This window comes from Myotis lucifugus, unplaced genomic scaffold (genome assembly GCF_000147115.1).
Source record: "Myotis lucifugus unplaced genomic scaffold, Myoluc2.0 scaffold_54, whole genome shotgun sequence".
NCBI lineage: Eukaryota > Metazoa > Chordata > Mammalia > Chiroptera > Vespertilionidae > Myotis > Myotis lucifugus.
The window spans coordinates 4,367,299-4,385,278 of record NW_005871102.1 but is presented as its reverse complement, the minus strand read 5'-3'; the positions used below and the strand labels follow the sequence as shown (position 1 = coordinate 4,385,278).

Sequence of the window (17,980 nt, the reverse complement as noted above, 5' to 3'; positions counted from 1 at the left end):
AGTCTCTGCTCCTTCCTCAGCAGCTCACCGGGTCTTCTTTCAGAAATCAGGCAAGTACCTTGGTTAGGATACAAGAGCCAGATTGTAGAGTACTGTTATCTAAGTATATTGTACATCTTAGCCACTCAGAGTGATGTCAAAATTGAACCCAAACCTTCCAGAGAACAGTGCCCAGTCCACAAGTCCAGCTCATGAAACCCTTCAGGGGACACTCACCAAGGAACATGCTATACTTCCTCAGAAATTGAAAACATTAACTCATTCAGTAAATGTTCGAGCATGAATGACAATCTAATATGCTGGTTAACTGGCCCCTACCATTTTCTGTATGTGACCTTGGGTGTCAGTTTCCTCACCTATAAAATGGGGATAATATAAAATAGTCAGTTTATAGAGATGCTGTGAAGATCAATGGGCTAATTCAACTACACGTTATCTTTCATGATCACATATGCCTCACCCTGGACGAGGCTCTGGATGGGTACTCCAAGTCTGAATGGCTTTATTTGTACTAGTGAAGTTTACATGTGAATGTATGGTGATAAAATTATTAGAATTAACCTGTGTTTTTTTTAATCCAAATTTTAAGACTGGAAAATAATCTCTTTACTGTAACTTTCATGTAGCACTAACTGGTAATTTCTGAGATATTCTGATTTAAATTTTACATTTCATGGGAAATAAAGTAGGTAGATGGCAAATTCTTGGACAAGCAACTTGATTTCAAGAAGACATTTCCTTTTCTAAAAGGAATAGAGCTAAACATTTTTTCACCAGAGTCAGTACCACATAGAAACAATGAATCAAAATGAAAAAGAGCCAGGCCAGTGTTGCTCAGTGGTTGAGCATCTATGAACCAGGAGGTTCGATTCCAGATCAGGGCACATGCCTGGGTTGCGGGCTCGATCCCCAGTGTGGAGCGTGCAGGAGGCAGCCAGTCAATGATTATCTCTCATCATTGATGTTTCTATCTCTCTCTCCCTCTCTGTAATCAATAAAAAAATTAAAGATAAAAAGAAACAATGAATCCAGTTTTTAGACAGCCTCTAATTTCAATAAACGGCTAACATTTCCTATGGGTTGAACTCTAGGAGCAAATCTCATGGAGGATGGGGACCTCTAAAGGCACATGTGAAAACTACAGGCAGCAAAACCGATCAGTGTGGTCCAAGGACCCTCAGCAACAAATTCTGCATCTTAACAGTCTTGCTAAGAGAAAATGGGCCCCCAGTAACTTCACTATCATCTGAGTGGGACAATCCCCCACCCTACTGAAGACAGTCAGAAAACACCATTGGCCTTGAAAACAATCTTTGGGTAAAAATCAAACTATCTCCAAATAAGCTTGGCATGCAAAAAGCAAACTCTGAAAACATAAAATGAATGTTTTCACAACTTGTCTATATGCCAGCGGCTCCTTTGTTTAACAAACAATGCCACAGAGACATCACAGTGGACTGTGTCCTTCCCAAAGACAGGGCACAACTGGCCAGAACCACAGGAAAGCCTTGGACATTTCTGGTGACCCAGGTACTAACCACAGAGCACAGGCCCAGGAGGCTCTGCATTTCTGGAGTCAGGGATTCTACACGCATGTCAGGCCTGGGTCAATCGCTTCTTCAATGGGGATCCTGTCTACCTCTCCCCCTCCAAACACCCATGGTTCTTTCCTGGGCCTTATTTTCATTGTAATGAACTTACGTCATTCCTGAGGCATTTGGTACTTCACAAGCAGCTTTCTTCTGCTAGGATTACAGGCTCTTTGAAGAAAGGGAGTCATTACCATCTCGATGGCATCCATGGCTCAGAGCACAATGCCCAAATGTCTACTAAAGAAAGATCAAATACTTTATAAATCATCACTTACTAGGATTACTCCCTAGGATTTATATAGCAACCTACCTTACAAAACCCACCCATGCAGGCAGCCAATCAATGATTCCCTCTCATCATTGATATTTCTATCTTCCCTTTCCCTTCCTCTCTGAAATCAATAAAAATATTTTTTAAAAAACCCATTCATGTTATACCAGTAATTATGACCATTCTTGTCTCTTACAAAATGAGGGCTGCTAAAAAGTTCTTATAGGCAAACACACTGGGTAAAATTAGCCCATAACAGAAGCATGCCCTCCCTACTCCCAGCTGCCTTTTCAAGCTTTACTCCCCGTCTTTCTGATACGCTTGAGAAGCAAATGAAGCCCGAAATCTCGCCTGGAAAAGGATTGACGTGAGCCCAAAAGAACATGTCTTAGGCTTCAGCCTTCCATTGGTATTCAAGTACAAATGACAAAAACTGGCACAAAATGCTGCAAATCAAGTAAAAAAGTCTTAAGAACACTGCTCAGTTGTCTGATTGAGACTTATGATACTTGATTTCCATTTCAAAAGTTAAAAATCTGGGCCTTTGCTGGTGTGTTTAGTGATTAGAGCCTCAGCCTGTGCACCAAAAGGGTCTCGGGTTCAATTCCCGTTCAAGGGCATGTGCCTGTTGTAGGTTTGATCCCCGATCCCTGTTGGGGCACATGCAGGAGGCAACCAATTGATGTCTCTCTCTCTCACATTGATATTTCTCTCTCTCTCTCCCTCTCTTTCCCTTCCACTCTGAAAATCAATGGGAAAAATATCTTCAGGTGAGGCTTTACCAAAAAAATTAAATTATAAAAAAAGTTAAAAATCTGAGTGTCCTAAGAATTATAATCAGGGCACCTGGTCCTCTCTTCCGTGCCTCTGCGGTACTGCCCTGACAAGTTCTTTGGGATTCATAATTTTTTATCTCTAAAGAATCTGCAAGAATTGAGTTAACTAAATGTACAAAAAGGCCCAGTCACAACGTGGTCTGGGCCTTTTGAAGACTCCTAAGGAAGCTAAAGGTCTCATCCATCAGATCCTGTGAAAGTATAAGATGTAATCTTCTGTCCCCCTGCTAAAATAGGTAGGAAAATGAAATAGAAAACACAGGAAGTATCCTGAAACGGGGGGAGAAAGAATAAGAGGAAAACATGATACATCAATACTTATTAAAATCTTTATTAATTTTCTTTTTTCAGAATTGAAACCCATAGAACATATTAGAAATTTAGGTGTACATCTGTCTTGTTTGGTGACTTACCCAGCACAACCTCTCTTTGTGCAATAGCTCTGGGAGGAAATCCTTGGTAGATCAAAACAGAGTGGTGTTCTTACACTTCCCTTTTAAGCAAATAAATTAGCTTCCCACTAAGTAATTCCCAGTTCCCCCCAAACATTCTGTATTTGTAACCCCTTCGTTCCTTAAAAACCTGTGGCAGCCCCTACCTTTCAATCCAGACTTGAGAAATTGGAGGAAGAAAAACTGGCTTTCCCTGTACAAGAATTTCTGTGAAGTCAGGTCTATCTGGCTCTACATGTGCCTAGTGGGCTGGCTCACCAGAGTGCTCAGTAGGCGTTTACTGAATGAATGATCTCTATGCACGTAGGGTCCACACTCAGAGACTGAGAAGAGAACCTTTCACTAGCTTCAAGTTCTTCAGCAACATAAATCAGTGTTTCCCTGTGTCAAAATAAATACATTTTTTCTTGCTAGAATACATATATGACTATATACACACATATATCTTTACTCATGTTTCCTGAAGCTCAAGCTCCCAGGATACAAGTCAGCTAGCTCACTGACAGATGCTGTATTACCATTACGAAGGTGTGGTCACTTGCTGGTCAAACAAGAATACAATACGGGGGCCACTGAGAAGGGAGGCTGAAGGAATATGGTGGATGAGAACGGGAGGCCAAAAGCCTTTTGTTTCGGTTTTGAGAAAAGATGGATTTCTTTGGAAGAACATCGAAAAAATTGCCATGTATAGGATTAATCTTTCCCAAAATAATATGAAGTGGATGTACCCAAATTCTCCCATTTCTTTCTTAAGTTTCATTTGACACATTAATTCTGAATGCAAATGCCTTACTAATATACTACTGAACAAATCAGATCCTGTCTATAATTTGTTTTGCACAGAAATTTACTTATGGCCAAACCCACAATATAGACTCACATTAAAGAACAGTTTTAGAATGAAACCTCTCTCCTCATATTTCCCTAGTCAGACTCTGGAATAAACATATTTAAGAAGTAGAAGGAGATAAGGAAATAGCAGTCACTTCTGATTTTCCTAGCTTTATAATATTAAAACGTATTCACATCTACCTTTAGGTGTCAGCTAGACACACTCTACTTCGAGCTGACCAAAAACCTTTCCAATGACTTGTCTGACTAATAGTGCTAGATTCTAATAAATAAACCATCAAGGGAACAGTGTTAGAAACTTCTGAAGAGATATCTACCTGGTTTTTTCAAATAAAACTTAGTATTTCTGATTTTCAGGGCTATGTTTGGTTTACTTTCTCTGAGGTTCACCCAAACATACTTTTCTTGCTTAATCCAACCCTGACTTCGAATATAAATTTATATTCTTTGTCATGTAATCAGCACAGTTATAACTTTAACCACTCCAGATCTGAACATCTTTTAAGAGCATGAATTTTTAAACAGCAGGGAAAGAAGGAAATTATTCATTTTCAGCAATGTTTTAAAAAGGGATGAGACAGTTTCAAAGCAGGTTTCTCTCCAGCTCTTTTCCTCAGCACAGTCTTCTGCCTCAACATTATGAATAAAGTTCGCAGTCTGCGAACAACTCTTATGCATTCCAGTGTGGCACACTAGAGGGACATGTGCTGAAAGAACACTAACCAATTTAGTTCAGCGAACATTTACCCAGGAGAGTGGGGCTGACATCTTTCCCTCCCTCCCTCCCGCTGGCTCGCTGCTCCTGCGAGGTACGCACTCCCCAAGGTATCCTCCTCATCAACTGGATTTCTGGGCATGTACACAGTCAACGGCCTTACAGCTGGAATCGATACCGCCTTTTGTCAACACTATTTTAGTGTTTTGTGCTAATACTGTCTTGTAAAATTCAATAAATAACTCAGCCCATTCTTGTGTACATCTCAAAATGTGTATACAAAGTACAAAAGTATCCTAATTTCATGCTCTTTTAAAGTAGTCACAGGATACTTAGTTATCTTTCAATGCGAGGACGTTGGGACATAAATTCTAAACTGCTTTTGAAAGGGCGGTTGCTTACAACTGGTCTCCAATGGCTGGCATCAACCACACTGTTAGATATTAGTCTCTGCTTGACAGAAGCGCAGAACTGGAACAGCACACAGCGCTGAGGACACACTGAGCGGGCACAACAGGCCTGCCGCCCTCTGGCCTACATTTTACTGCGACTGCTTACATGGCACAACCTCTCCGCCAGAACCCAGAACCAAGCCTGTGTTTCAGCAACCTGAAATCTGAGAATGCTAACAAGAGACAGAACACGGGTTAGAAACTCCAAACAAGATTAAATGATGAAATTAGGGTTTGACATAACTCAAAATCTTAAGGCTCTTCCTGGTACAACCTCCTTAGTTTTAAGGCTCAGAAGGCTTAAATCTTTGTTTCCAGTCATCCACATGGCTCAAGTCATAAGTCAGCCCAGCCAGCAGCAGGATGTACACGTTCATCTGCCAGAGTGAGCTGGCTCTTCTCACAAGAAAGGCACAATCAGAGTTGCCAGTCTCTGGGAATAGCAGCTTCCAAGGCCTTACAGGCCGAGGTGGAAAGTCATCTCAGAAGAGAAACCAGGATGGCAGAGGTCACAAGTAACCTGTTATTCAAGGTATTTTTTGTTTGCTTTGTTAAATGGAAAGGATTTGTCTCCTTTGGGCAAAATAAAGAAATAAAAGTCTCATAAGAGAATCATGCTTGGGTTGTAACAATAAGTTCTCCAGAGACAATTTTTTGGTTAATTGAAACACAGCTGTGAGAACGCAAACTTTACTCAGGTACAAGTCACATTAGCTTTTACACACCTTAAGAACTTAAATAAAACCCAGGGGAACCTGCTTTCGCTAATCCAGTCATCTCCCTGATTCCGGTCACCTTCTCTCTCCCTTCTTCCCTCCTCCAAGAATCATCAAAAGTGCTGCTGCCTAATCGCTGAAAAGCCCAAACATCTTTCCTGCCTTTGTTCTCCCTCTAAACATACCCCCTCCAACAGAGCCTGCTCCTTTGGCTCCACAAAATGCCAGGTTTTACTTGCTGCCACTCCTCAGGAGGCAGTAAAATTCTCAATTTGACTAGTCCTGGTAAAAAAGGACTCAAGAGATTGCAAAGTGTTCTCAGAAAATCCACAGGTATGGTCAGAATGAACTCCAAATACCCACTCCAGAACCAATCCCAGCATGAACCTGTCCAAACGTCACACCTGTTGTCCTTTGGCATGAGACTTAAGACTGACCAACTGCAATGCCCACTAGAATGGGCAAGGGCCGAGGACGTCAGGTAACTCAGCAGAATATTCCGTGTTCTGAACTAACAGTCCTCACTTCAGTTTCTACGATGGAAAACACCAATGAAATCCAAGGCCACTCTGTCCCATCACCAGAACTTGCTGCCGGCCATTTCCAATCCATCTCATACCATTTGGAATTGATTGTGCTGTTTCTCTATCTTTGTAAAAAGAAGTTTCAGTTATTCTGTGCTGCAAATTACAAGTGAGAGAGAGGCATCCTGTCTTCCACCAGCACAGTGTCCATCCCAAACTGGTCCGTGCACTGCTTCACAGTGGCCAAGACACTCAGGAGCCGCTGGTCCACAGCGTCCAGGTGCGGGTCGGACAGCACTGGGGAGATGGGGTCATGGGCCATGGCAGATTTTAAGGCAGACTTCAGCACACCATTCTTTAGGTAATTCAGTCTGTTCCAGGTAGAAACCCGAATGCTGGAAGAAGAAGGTTTCGGATGGGTTACATAAGACCTTTCACTAGTAAAGAGTTTAAAGTCTGCTTGGCAAACAAAAGTAAAGAAATTAGTATGTAAAATACCTCAACTAAAAAAGTCAGTATGAGTAAGTCACATTATCACATTTTGATATTTTTTCTAGGTAATTAATGAGAGGTAATACAAAGATTTATACATGCTCACTGCAGTGCTATTTATAAAAAGAAAATGTGAATCAAACTGAATGTCCAACAATTGGTAAATAATTAAGTAAGTTATGGCTCATCCACTTAAGTTAAATACCATGCAGACGTTAAAAGGAGTAAAGAAAATGTCTATGATATTGGGTGTGTGGGAGTAAAGAAGCTGTTTTACTCCAAATCTATGGGGAAAGAAAATGTGTACTTGTACACACAAAGACACACACACAAAAACACAGACACACGATTAGAAAGAAGTCACTGTAGTGTGAACAGAAATTATCCTTACATCTTTTTAAAAAATATATATTTTATTAATTTTTTACAGAGAGGTAGGGAGAGGGATAGAGAGTTAGAAACATCGATGAGAGAGAAACATCAATCAGCTGCCTCCTGCACACTCCCTACTGGGGATGTGCCCGCAACCAAGGTACATGCCCTTGACCGGAATCGAACCTGGGACCCTTGAGTCCGCAAGCCGATGCTCTATCCACTGAGCCAAACCGGTTAGGGCTATCCTTATATCTTAATGGGTAATTTTATTTCCTTCTTTTTACATTTTTGAATTTTAAAAAATTTCTACCACTAATATTATAAGTAGGAAAAGTTTACTATAAGGATACCAGTTTTCCTTATTTCACTGAGTAAAGAGGATCTTTTGTTTATCTCAGAAGAAAAGTACTGATCTGCCTGTGGGTACTGTGAGAATTAGTAGGTATGCAGAAAAGTTGGACTCTGCAAGAGGCAGCCTGTTTGGCAACTATTTAAAAAGCAAAGGAGATCAAACTTTGGCTAAAGCATGGAAGCGATGAACAAGCAAAGAAACAGTGTGGTTTTGTATTTTTAAATACACTACAAATGCCCCAAGCATCTGTCTGCTGTAATGGACAGATTTCCTTTAAGCATCTCTCTCTCCTAAGCTTTCTCAGCAGAGGGCGCTCGAGGAACAATGCAGAAGAAAGGAGTTTTCCAGCTGCTGCTGGCTGTTGCCCAGTGGGTCAGTCATGTGTGGGCGAGGTCATCATATGCAGATCTGCCCCAGCCACATTCCCAGAAGCAGCAGGCCCTTGGTGCTTTTGCAGCCTCAGCCTGGCCTGGTGAAAACCATCCTGAGGCCTGGCTGATATGGAAACCAGAATGCCAAAGGCCACCTGCCCATTCTGGCACCCTGCAGACCCAAAAACATGCCTTGCTTGCAGCCTAGAGGACTTCTACCTAGGCATCCGTCCCTCTGTATTTCATGATGCCAGTTGTTGATTGCCTGTACCTTGCCTCACCCCGCGTCTGCAAACTCAGACTTCTCTGCCATCCAGTGGGCTGAACAACAAAGGGGATCCCCTTCCAAGTTTGTCCTTTCTTGGGTGCTCTCCCTCAGCCCTCGTTTTCTTTATAGTCACTCCTGCATCAGAGTTAATAATTCTTTACACTAAACTTTCCCATTTAACCCACTATGTTTTTTCCATCTCCTGATGGGACCAGACTGATAACACTAAGTATTAATATAAAAACAACCTCCTTGAAAGATACAGTTTTGCTTGGCTGTATCATTGCTTCCCAATATTAAGATAATTAAGGGTTGCCTGGATAAGCTTTCTGCAGAACATTTTTGCGATTAAAAAAAGGCAAAAGCCCGGCCATGGTGGCTCAGTGGTTGAGCGTCGACCTATGAACCAGGAAGTCACGGTTTGGTTCCTGGTCAGGGCACATGCCAGGTTGTGGGCTCGATCCTTAGGGTGGGGCGTGCAGGAGGCAACTAGTCAATGATTCTCTTTCATCATTGATGTTACTATCTCTCTTTCCCTCTCCCTTCCTCTCTGAAATCAATAAAAATATATATTTAAAAAATAAAAGGGCCCTAACAGGTTTGGCTCAGTGGATAAAGCGTCGGCCTGCGGACTGGGGGGTCCCGGGTTTGATTCTGGTCAAGGGAATGTGCCTTGGTTGTGGGCACATCCCCAGTAGGGGGTGTGCAGGAGGCAGCTGGTCGATGTTTCTCTATCATTGATGTTTCTGACTCTCTATCCCTCTCCCTTCCTCTCTGTAAAAAATCAGTAAAATATATTTAAAAAAAGGAAAAAATAGATAAATAAAGGTACATTTAAGAAAGAAAGAAAAAAGAGAAGGTGCGTTGCCAGGAGGAGCAGTCTCACATGGTCCCAGGGACCCGGGGAATTGGCCAGTGGGAAGTGGTGCTGCTGAAATTGCATCTCCGTGGGGATTCCAGCTCATTCTCAGTGCTCACTTTAAAATTTTACCACAATCATGATCTGAAAAGGAGCTTCTTAGAGCCAGTTTTTAATTTTATTTTGATTTACTTTTTCTTTGTTCTACAGCATAGACTTAAAAAAAATAACATCAGTCACTAAATACGTATGGGAAATGTCACTTTTGGTTTATACAATTTCAAATTGAGATATGCAACCCACAGGATGTTTGTGGTGGTGAGTGAGACGACTTGAAACCATAAGGTAAACACAAGACAGCGACCAGGGACACAGATTGTACTAGAATTTTTTGGGGGGAGGAACTATATTCTGATATTAAAACAAACATGGATATACATTACTAAATAGAATGAAAACTTTTATTCATACAAAACTCAAAATGAATTCTGAGTATTGGGTCACCAGCCTCCACTTTTCCTTGATCCTCCATGTCAGGCCCTTAAGGGGTTCTAGGTTAGAAAAGCATGAAAAGCACTGCTCAGGTACTAGGAAGTTTTAAGGCCCAAAACACTCCTGTACTGTTATCTGAACCTGGCATTGGATGTGTGTAACTTACATGCAGCACTGATAGAGAGGGGCAAGAATGCTTCTCTCGTCCAGCGAGGGGTTCCCAAAGCTGAAAATGAAATGAAATCTCGGTGAGTTAGGTAGAAGCATCAAAGCAAGAGCAAATTCTATAAGAAATCCAAATGTGATCCTAAATAATTTCATGCTCCTACAGCTCAAGTCACTTAAAAATAAACAGGGCATGACCAATTAGACACAGATTCCTAACAGTTTGTGCTGCAGCATCGAACAACAAATATACGCATTTACAAGATCCCTCTCTCCTGACAAAATACAGCAAGGTGCTGAGGCACAACCGTGGTACCACAGACAGAGCGGGAGCCTGACCTCTAACCCTGGAGAAGGTTAGTGTGGGTGGAGAAACACAGGCTATTCCGGTCAGGGTCCCGCCAACAAGCAGATGGTCATTACTTGTAAAAACAAGTTTCACTGTTCTCCTCCAAAATTACCAACCAGAAAAGGTTTGGATTATCCTATTCCCTGCAAGTATATGAACAGGTTCAGAATGCAAAAACTACTCGCAGAGGCTGAGAAAACAGTTAGTTCAAAGCAGATGTAAAAATGATCTTAGCAGTAATTCAGAGTCAGAAAAGGAGAACTGGCGCTCTCCTTCCCAGGAGCACGCCCTCCGGTGCCTTTCCCTGAACTCCATCTCTTGTTTCCTAAGCCCATTTCTTCTAGGAATTACTTTTTCTGCCTCCGTATTTTATCCAATAAATGTTCTCTTACAATTTGGGTCTTGCTCTGAATTCTTTCCTAGCCAGAACCCAAGTACACAGATTGCTAGATTTTTTTTTTAAAAAAAAAAAAGGAGAACTGATTCTAGAAAAACTGTTAACCTCCTACTCTTCCTGGAAGCTCCTCATAATAACCAAAGGGTCTGGTAACCCAAAGCACAATGCAGGCCCTCAAATAATAAACGGCAAAGGCCAACTATTTCAATGTATATTTCCATAATTCACGTGATCTTTAAAAAAAGGATCATTTTTACAAGTAAGGATAAAAAATTTTCAGGAATGTATGTAGCACTGGCTACTGCCTGCTCTGCTGGCAAGGAGCAGGGTACGGGGGGGAGGGCCGGGGAAGGAGGGCGGTGTTTGCTGGCCTCTCACTTTCTACAGCTGTCATCACCTTTCACAGAGCACGAGGTGCCCGTGCTCAGTGTAAGATGCTGGCATCATTAGCAAATGCTGCCCAAGTATTCTTTGCTGAGGACCCATGTCTCAGCTTAGTCTCAGCAACCAATGTTAACAGTAGTGACCTGGACAATGCTGGGCTCCAAAGAAGTATTCTATTCGGCAAACAAAAGTTTTCTATTAAGTGTAACAAAAGTCTGGTAATGAACTGGGCACCATGGAAAATGCAGAGTGTAAATTGAAAATACAATGTGTTCTTCAAAGAGCCCAGACTTAAAAAAATAAGGACAATCATTAATTCAAAAATAGTAAAATAATCTTATTGAAGATAAAAGTAAGTTGTCTTTATATATTATCACTAAGCAACTCCTCTTCCTCTCATGATAGCAAGAAGTCTGGGCAAACACTTCTACAAAAATAGCAAAGCAGCCTATCAAAAAATTAATCTTTTAAACGGCATGAACCTTTGGGTAAAATAAGTTGAACAGTAATCAAATTTCATGTTCTATTATGTATTTCTCAAGATTCTAAATATCATAGTCAAGAAAGAATGATGTGAGTGGTGGCAAATCAAAGGCCTTGGTTTCCAGCTGTCTGTGAACAAAGCAGTCTTTGACTCCTGGTAAAAAAAACCCTACTTTTCCATTTTTAAAGTTCTCAGATCCCTGAGGGTGCAAACCTGAACAAGACAGAAGAACAGGATCGCCAACAGCAAAGAGTCCACGGGGAAACAGGAAAAATGCCTTCTGTCAGGTGTGCTCTGGAGTTTTCCAGGATAGCCTAGAAACCGCTACCTGACCAGGTAGTCCTATGGTCCTACCTTTTGGCATTATCGAGAAGGATGAGCATACTGGCACCCTCATCGTCTTGAAAACTCTCATAGTGATGGCGGTCAGCATTGCCAATCAGGTAATCAAAAACAGCCGTGTCAATGATATCCAAGAGACGCGGGCCGGAGTCATAAGGGGATGTTTTCTTCACTGCGTCACAGTAGCTCTCATCGTACTCCCACCTGGAGGCGAGCAGCAGCACCAGGGTTATTTACTAAGAGCCGACATTGTCCCTGCATTATCTCAACACAGAGAAGATGACGTCCCTGCCTAGCAGGTTTGCCCCTGACCCTCCACCACTCTCTTTAGTCTTGGACAGAACCCCTGGCTGCATATGGGCGGCACCGGGCCAGGCCCAGGAGAGGACTAGCAGACTCACAGGAGCGCTTACCTGGCCAGTTTGCCCTCTCGGTAAGTCCGGCCCCAGGGGTGTCGGTGTTTCTGCAGAGGCCACACATCTGGAAGCCAGAGGGTAACAGATCCCTCCATCATGTCTCCGTCGGCACAAGCTGGCTCTGTTTCTCGGCAGTAATAACACTTCCCATAGAAACAAGTATTATTTCCTAAAGGAGAGAAAGGAACCAAACACACTTAAGGGAAAAAAAAGGAAGATTCCAAATTCTCCCTAAACAATGGAGAAGAGAGCAGCTTAGGTAAGCAGATATTGTGAAAACCAAGATCCTGAACTTACATTTAAAACAGTACAGGTAATTGAAGCACAAGGTATAAAAAAAATTCAAAAGGTACCAAAGGGTATATATGAAAAAGTCAGTCTCCCTTTCTCCATGTCCTTCCTACCCAATCTCTCTCCAGGAGCCCACTACCGCCACAGTGTCTTTCTGAACTCACTTTAAGGAAAGGAAAGGAAAGGAATGCCCTCTTCTGTTTTGCCAGAGCCCTTGGAGGAGGAAGACGGCATGCACAGGGTGGGTGGGGAGCGTATACAGCGTGGATACCCTGGACCAGGGGAGGATTCGCACGTCCTGAGATTTCATGACGCTACTCAGAATGGTGCACAGTTTAAAACTTGTGAACTGTATTTCTGGAATGTTCCATTTAATATGTCCACCAGTTCTTCCCATTCTAGAGTATCCTTAAATATGTTACTTCTGACTTGCTGCATATGAATTCACGCCAAGAGCTCCCAGTGCTCAGGCTATGTTAGTAGCCCCAGTGCTTAAGGAGAAAGTCTCAACTTGTAGGTTGGTGCACAGGCCCTTTGGTGACACTGTCCTGACCACCTGTCTTGCTCAGTCTCCAACCCCACACAGAACCTTAACTTCAGCTAAATCAGTCTCCTGAGCTGTCATGCTCTTCTCAACACTGTGTGCTCTGTCTTCCACCCAGGAACTGGATGGAAACAAAATCACAGTTTTATTTTAATTGACTTCTATTTGAAACTTAGCATTCCCTTCAATTATCGCTACTATGGTAGGGAGCAAACTATAGCAGTATTGCCATTATCTGTGACTTTTTCACTAGAAGAAATCACAGAGTTTTCATAACATAGTAGCATTGTTGTTGCAAATACAACAGGTATCATTTGTAGACTCAAATTACGGTAGTTACTAGATCTGCTAGGTCTTCTTATTTAATGTGTTAAATAGCAAGGCACAAGGGACTATCACAAATTTGCTATTTGTAATTTTTAAAATTTATTAATACTTCAACATTATTGGTTTCATTTGTAAGTCTATGCATCTATTTATTTATTTAAAAAAAAACATTATGGGAAAGGATCCATAAGCTTCTCTAGATTGCCAAAGGAGTCTTGAGCACAAAAAAGGTTAGGAATCCAAACCTGGGATGTTCCTTCCCACTGTATCCTCCTGTGGGATTGCTACTCTCCCTTTGAGACTTGGCTGCAATAGCACCTCCACTGAGTAACTGCCCTGACTTCCAGGCCCCTTCCCCTCCACGGCCCTCGGTACATGTCTGGCTTCCCCATAGACAAAGCTCCTTGATGGCAGGAAGGTATCATTCATTTTTTGACATTCAGCACAGAGTCTGCCACACAGAAGTTAAACAAAATGTTGTTGAATGAATGAGTAAATATTAAAGAACATAAGCAAATTAAATATTTTAGAGTTTTAAAATCTGTGCTTGAATCCTAGATAACAATGAGTATCTTTGTGACTTTGGGAAAGTCATTTAACTTTTCAGCTTCTTTCTCAAGTATGACACGCCGCTAAACCTCCTCAACTTACTGCACTTTTTGTTGAGGATCAAATACAGTAACTGTGTAAAAGTGCTTAAAACTGAACAAGCACAAGTGCTTAGAAAATATAAGAAAGAAATCAGTGACACTGTATGCTTTTGGTTATTTGTAAGAACAGCATTGCTCTAGCCTTATAAGTTAAACTCTGCATGATGAATCTCTCACAAGTCTTTTAAATATTCAGTTTCACCTCATTTTAAATGCAAACCCATTCACTCTAGCAAAGCAACGTGAAGTTCATCTTGCAATGACTGTTTCAAGTCATAATGTGAAGCACTGTGTCACTGAAAATGTCACCATGAAGAGGCGGGGGTAAGAGACCACAGCACCTCTGAACTGCCCCAATTCTCACTGTGCCCACAAGAACAGGAATGAGAATTTTAGCTCAGAGTGAGGTACTACCAGAGAGCAGAGCCCAGAGGGACTGCAGCCAGTTCCGTGCACATGAGTTACAGGCTACCCACCCTCTGCAGAGTAGGAGAAGGCAGTGGTGATCTTCCAGGCCCAAATGCAATCCTACAAGGGAATTTCTGACTTTCTCACAAAGTTGCCTTAAGGATTCCTCAATTCTAAGGAGACAGGTCCCAAGAAAGTACATGTAGCCGAAACCGGTTTGGCTCAGTGGATAGAGCGTCAGCCTGCGGACTGAGAGGTCCCGGGTTCGATTCCGGTCAAGGGCATGTACCTGGGTTGCGGGCACATCCCCGGTGGGGGATGTGCAAGAGGCAGCTGATCGATGTTTCTCTCTCATCGATGTTTCTAACTCTATCTCTCTCCCTTCCTCTCTGTGAAAAATCAATAAAATATATTTAAAAAAAAAAAAAAAGAAAGTACATGTATATGAAAAAAGCTACCCAGCCAACGATATACAGACAATAACAGTTTTAGGCCAAAAATTGAGTTTGAGGTCTAGCTAAGAACAAGCAGAAGGAAATAAAGTTACCAGCTACTTACATTATCAGTAAATGATTTCACTTCCTACTTCACAGACACAACAAAGTACACATTAGGGAAAACTTTCAGTTTCCTGCCATCTACCTTTAGATCCATTTCCCCCAGTAATCCAAGAGCAAGTTGCCTGGCTTGCTTCTGTATTCCCTTCAGTTCTTCAATTCCAAGAAGTCACGAACCAGCTTGCTCAATGACGCCCCTATTAACTTAATAACTATTCCACCATCTCAAAGTTCTTTATATCTTCTTACCTACAGTTAGGAAGGTGCTCAAGAGCTGCTCCGTGGCCACAGGCTTGATCTCTGTTCGAAGATTAACAAATCTGCCAACCACCAACGGGGCTCGGCGAAAACCCAGAATCCTGGTTTGGAGGGTTGAAGAACAGAAGAGAAAAATCTTTGGGGATATAATTTAAACAGCAGTATTAAAAATTATGGTTAATTATGTTAGATATGTAAAGGAATTGTTGACAGGTATAAATATTTTTTAGAGGTACATATGTTTATGAGTTTAATATCAAGATGTATGTAACTTATTTTAATATACACTTCAGCAAAAATGATAAGGCAAATCTGGCAAAATGTAAACTATTGTTTATTCCAGGGAGTGGGTATATGAGTTCATTATACTATTCTCTCTACTTTTGTTAGAAAATTTTCATAATAAAAAATTTAAATAAATTTTAACAAAGCTAAGAAAAACAAAACAACAACAAAAAAAACCTGAATCTAAATCCATACTTGGGTTCCAAGCTTTGGATAAAACAGCACATTGACAGAAAATATGGCTTAATCTAAAAGGATAAAACCCACAGGACAAATTAAATACAGATACTTTTTTCTAATGGTCTAAAAGTAGAATCTTATGGTTTAGCACAATAATTCTTTCTTTAAATGAAATTTCCTGTCTAGAAGAAATGTTGGAGGGGCAGGATCTGGAACACAAAGACAATTTATAATGAAGAAAATAAAGATCATCCATAATTCCAAAATCCAAAAATAACTGACATTTTGGCATATGAGCATTTTTTCTTTACAAGTATATATAAACACATACTCACTCCTGTGTATATATACACACAATATGTTTTGTGTCCTGTTTTTCACTGATCATTATATCATGAGCCTTTTCTCATGTCATTACAAAGCCTTTAAAAATGGCTGTGTAGTACAGTGCTTACCAGAGAGAAAGGGGGTCAACGGTATGGTGATAAAGAGTCCTGACTTCAAATGGTGAGCACACAATGCAATAATATACAGATGATGTATTACAGAACTACACACTTGACAAATATCTTATTAACTAATATCACCCCCAAATTTTTAAAATAAAAATTTTTTTTAAGTGGCTATGCAATAAAAGTCCATTGTTCAGGGCTTCTGACTGACTTTGTCCTAAACTGAATCTTAGAAAAGCCACAAAAGCAGAGATCAACAGATTTGTCAAAATAACATAAAAATAGAGAGAACCTCCTGAGGCCAGAGAAAGTGGTCAAATCCTAATGAAATGAAGAAACAGCACCCCAGAGCAGAAAAGTATCAGGAGCCATGGACTGGAGAAAAGTGGAAAATATGTTTTCTCCCAGTGGCCACTATCAGGCCAAAGAACAGCAGCCAGCTTAGTGCCGAGGAGCCAAGTCAGAGGTGGCAGTTAACAAAAGGGGTCGGGTGACTGGCTACAGAATATTTTTCAGATTTGGAGGTAGAGAAGGACCTCCCAAAGCACAAGTCATAAATGGAAATATCATCATATTTAATTAATATCAAAAGTAATGATTTCTGTACAAAGACTACTTCACTCTAAATTAAGTGGGTGATGTGCTGTGAAAAGATAAGGAGATACTAAATTTTGCCAATAATTGGGGACTTACAAAATAAAATACCACTTTACATATGTTAGATGAACAAAAACTGATATGTTGGATATATAAAGTATTGGTATGGATGTGGGAAAATGACCTTCACGCACTGCTGGTGTCCATCAATAGGGAAACAGGGAGGGGTTTGGGGATGAAAAAAATTGGGAAACAAATGAGGTCTTGGAAAGACTAATTCTGGTATACCATCAAGTGACGAGTAGGATTTACCCAACTCTTTCCCATTAGTTCTTAAAAGAAGCAGTGAAAATTCATGGGATTGTGAACAAAACATTTTAACCTTTTCATGGCATTAGATGTTTTTTAGATTGCTACCAGCTACAGCTAAGATTGTGGTATATGTATCTTTGAATTTCTAATTATTTCTCCATGGTCCTTTCTAGAAACACCTTAGATATTTGCATCAAAGGGTATGAATATTAAGTTTTTTGACACATAAGGCTAGAGTTCTTGAAAGATTGAACCGATTAATGCCAGAGGCATCATCTGAATCTCAACAGATTCCTGCCAATGAAGGTTTTTTTGTGTGTTTTTTTCTTCATTTCTGCCATTTTCAGCAGGAGGAAATAACATCCCATTGTTTAACTGGACTTTTTGTATTACTGGTAAGGATGAGCTCCCTACCCCATGTTCATTAGCAATCAATAATTTCTATTCCATCAACTGTGTCCTTAGACCATTTTCTACTAGAATTTGAGTATATGTATAGATTTGTATAAATATTTATATATTAAGGCTATTAATGCTTAGATTACATTAGACTCAAGTATTTTCCTCTGGTTTGTTTGCATTTAAATTTTGTTTGATGTTTCTTGACATGTTAGTTAATTTTTTTATTTAGTTGAGTCTACTGACTTTTTCTTTGTGATTTTTTAAAGACTATCACTCTTATTCTTAGAAAATCCTTCCTAATCCAAAAAAAGACAAAAATTTACCTTAATTTTCTTCCAGCTACATTTAAAAAACATTGTGAATATTTCTTTACAAGTTTGTCCACGTGTCTGATGAATGAGCTGATCAGAAGAGCAACTAGGATACTAGACAGTTCACTCACAAGGTTACTGCTGAAAAAATGTTAATTTCCCTAGCTAATTTATACATATAGAATTCATGTCTATTATTTTTTCCTTTGGAATTACTGGGGTTATTGGAGCTGTGCATATCTATATAATA

General features: G+C 40.6%; 1 protein-coding gene across 2 annotated transcripts in view; it reads right to left on the bottom strand.

Annotated features, from left to right (window-relative positions):
• Nucleotides 1-3,014: 3,014 nt before the first annotated feature.
• FAM20B (FAM20B, glycosaminoglycan xylosylkinase) overlaps nucleotides 3,015-17,980 on the bottom strand; it is a 34,097-nt gene continuing 19,131 nt past the window's right edge. For both annotated transcript variants that reach the window (XM_006088957.3, XM_023753994.1), the window contains exons 4-8: nucleotides 15,183-15,292; nucleotides 12,154-12,325; nucleotides 11,753-11,944; nucleotides 9,786-9,845; nucleotides 3,015-6,805 (exon numbers count right to left, since the gene is read on the bottom strand). In XM_006088957.3, the coding sequence (XP_006089019.1) occupies nucleotides 6,574-6,805; nucleotides 9,786-9,845; nucleotides 11,753-11,944; nucleotides 12,154-12,325; nucleotides 15,183-15,292 (766 nt within the window). In that variant the 3' untranslated portion in view covers nucleotides 3,015-6,573. The remainder of the gene's footprint in view (nucleotides 6,806-9,785; nucleotides 9,846-11,752; nucleotides 11,945-12,153; nucleotides 12,326-15,182; nucleotides 15,293-17,980) is intronic.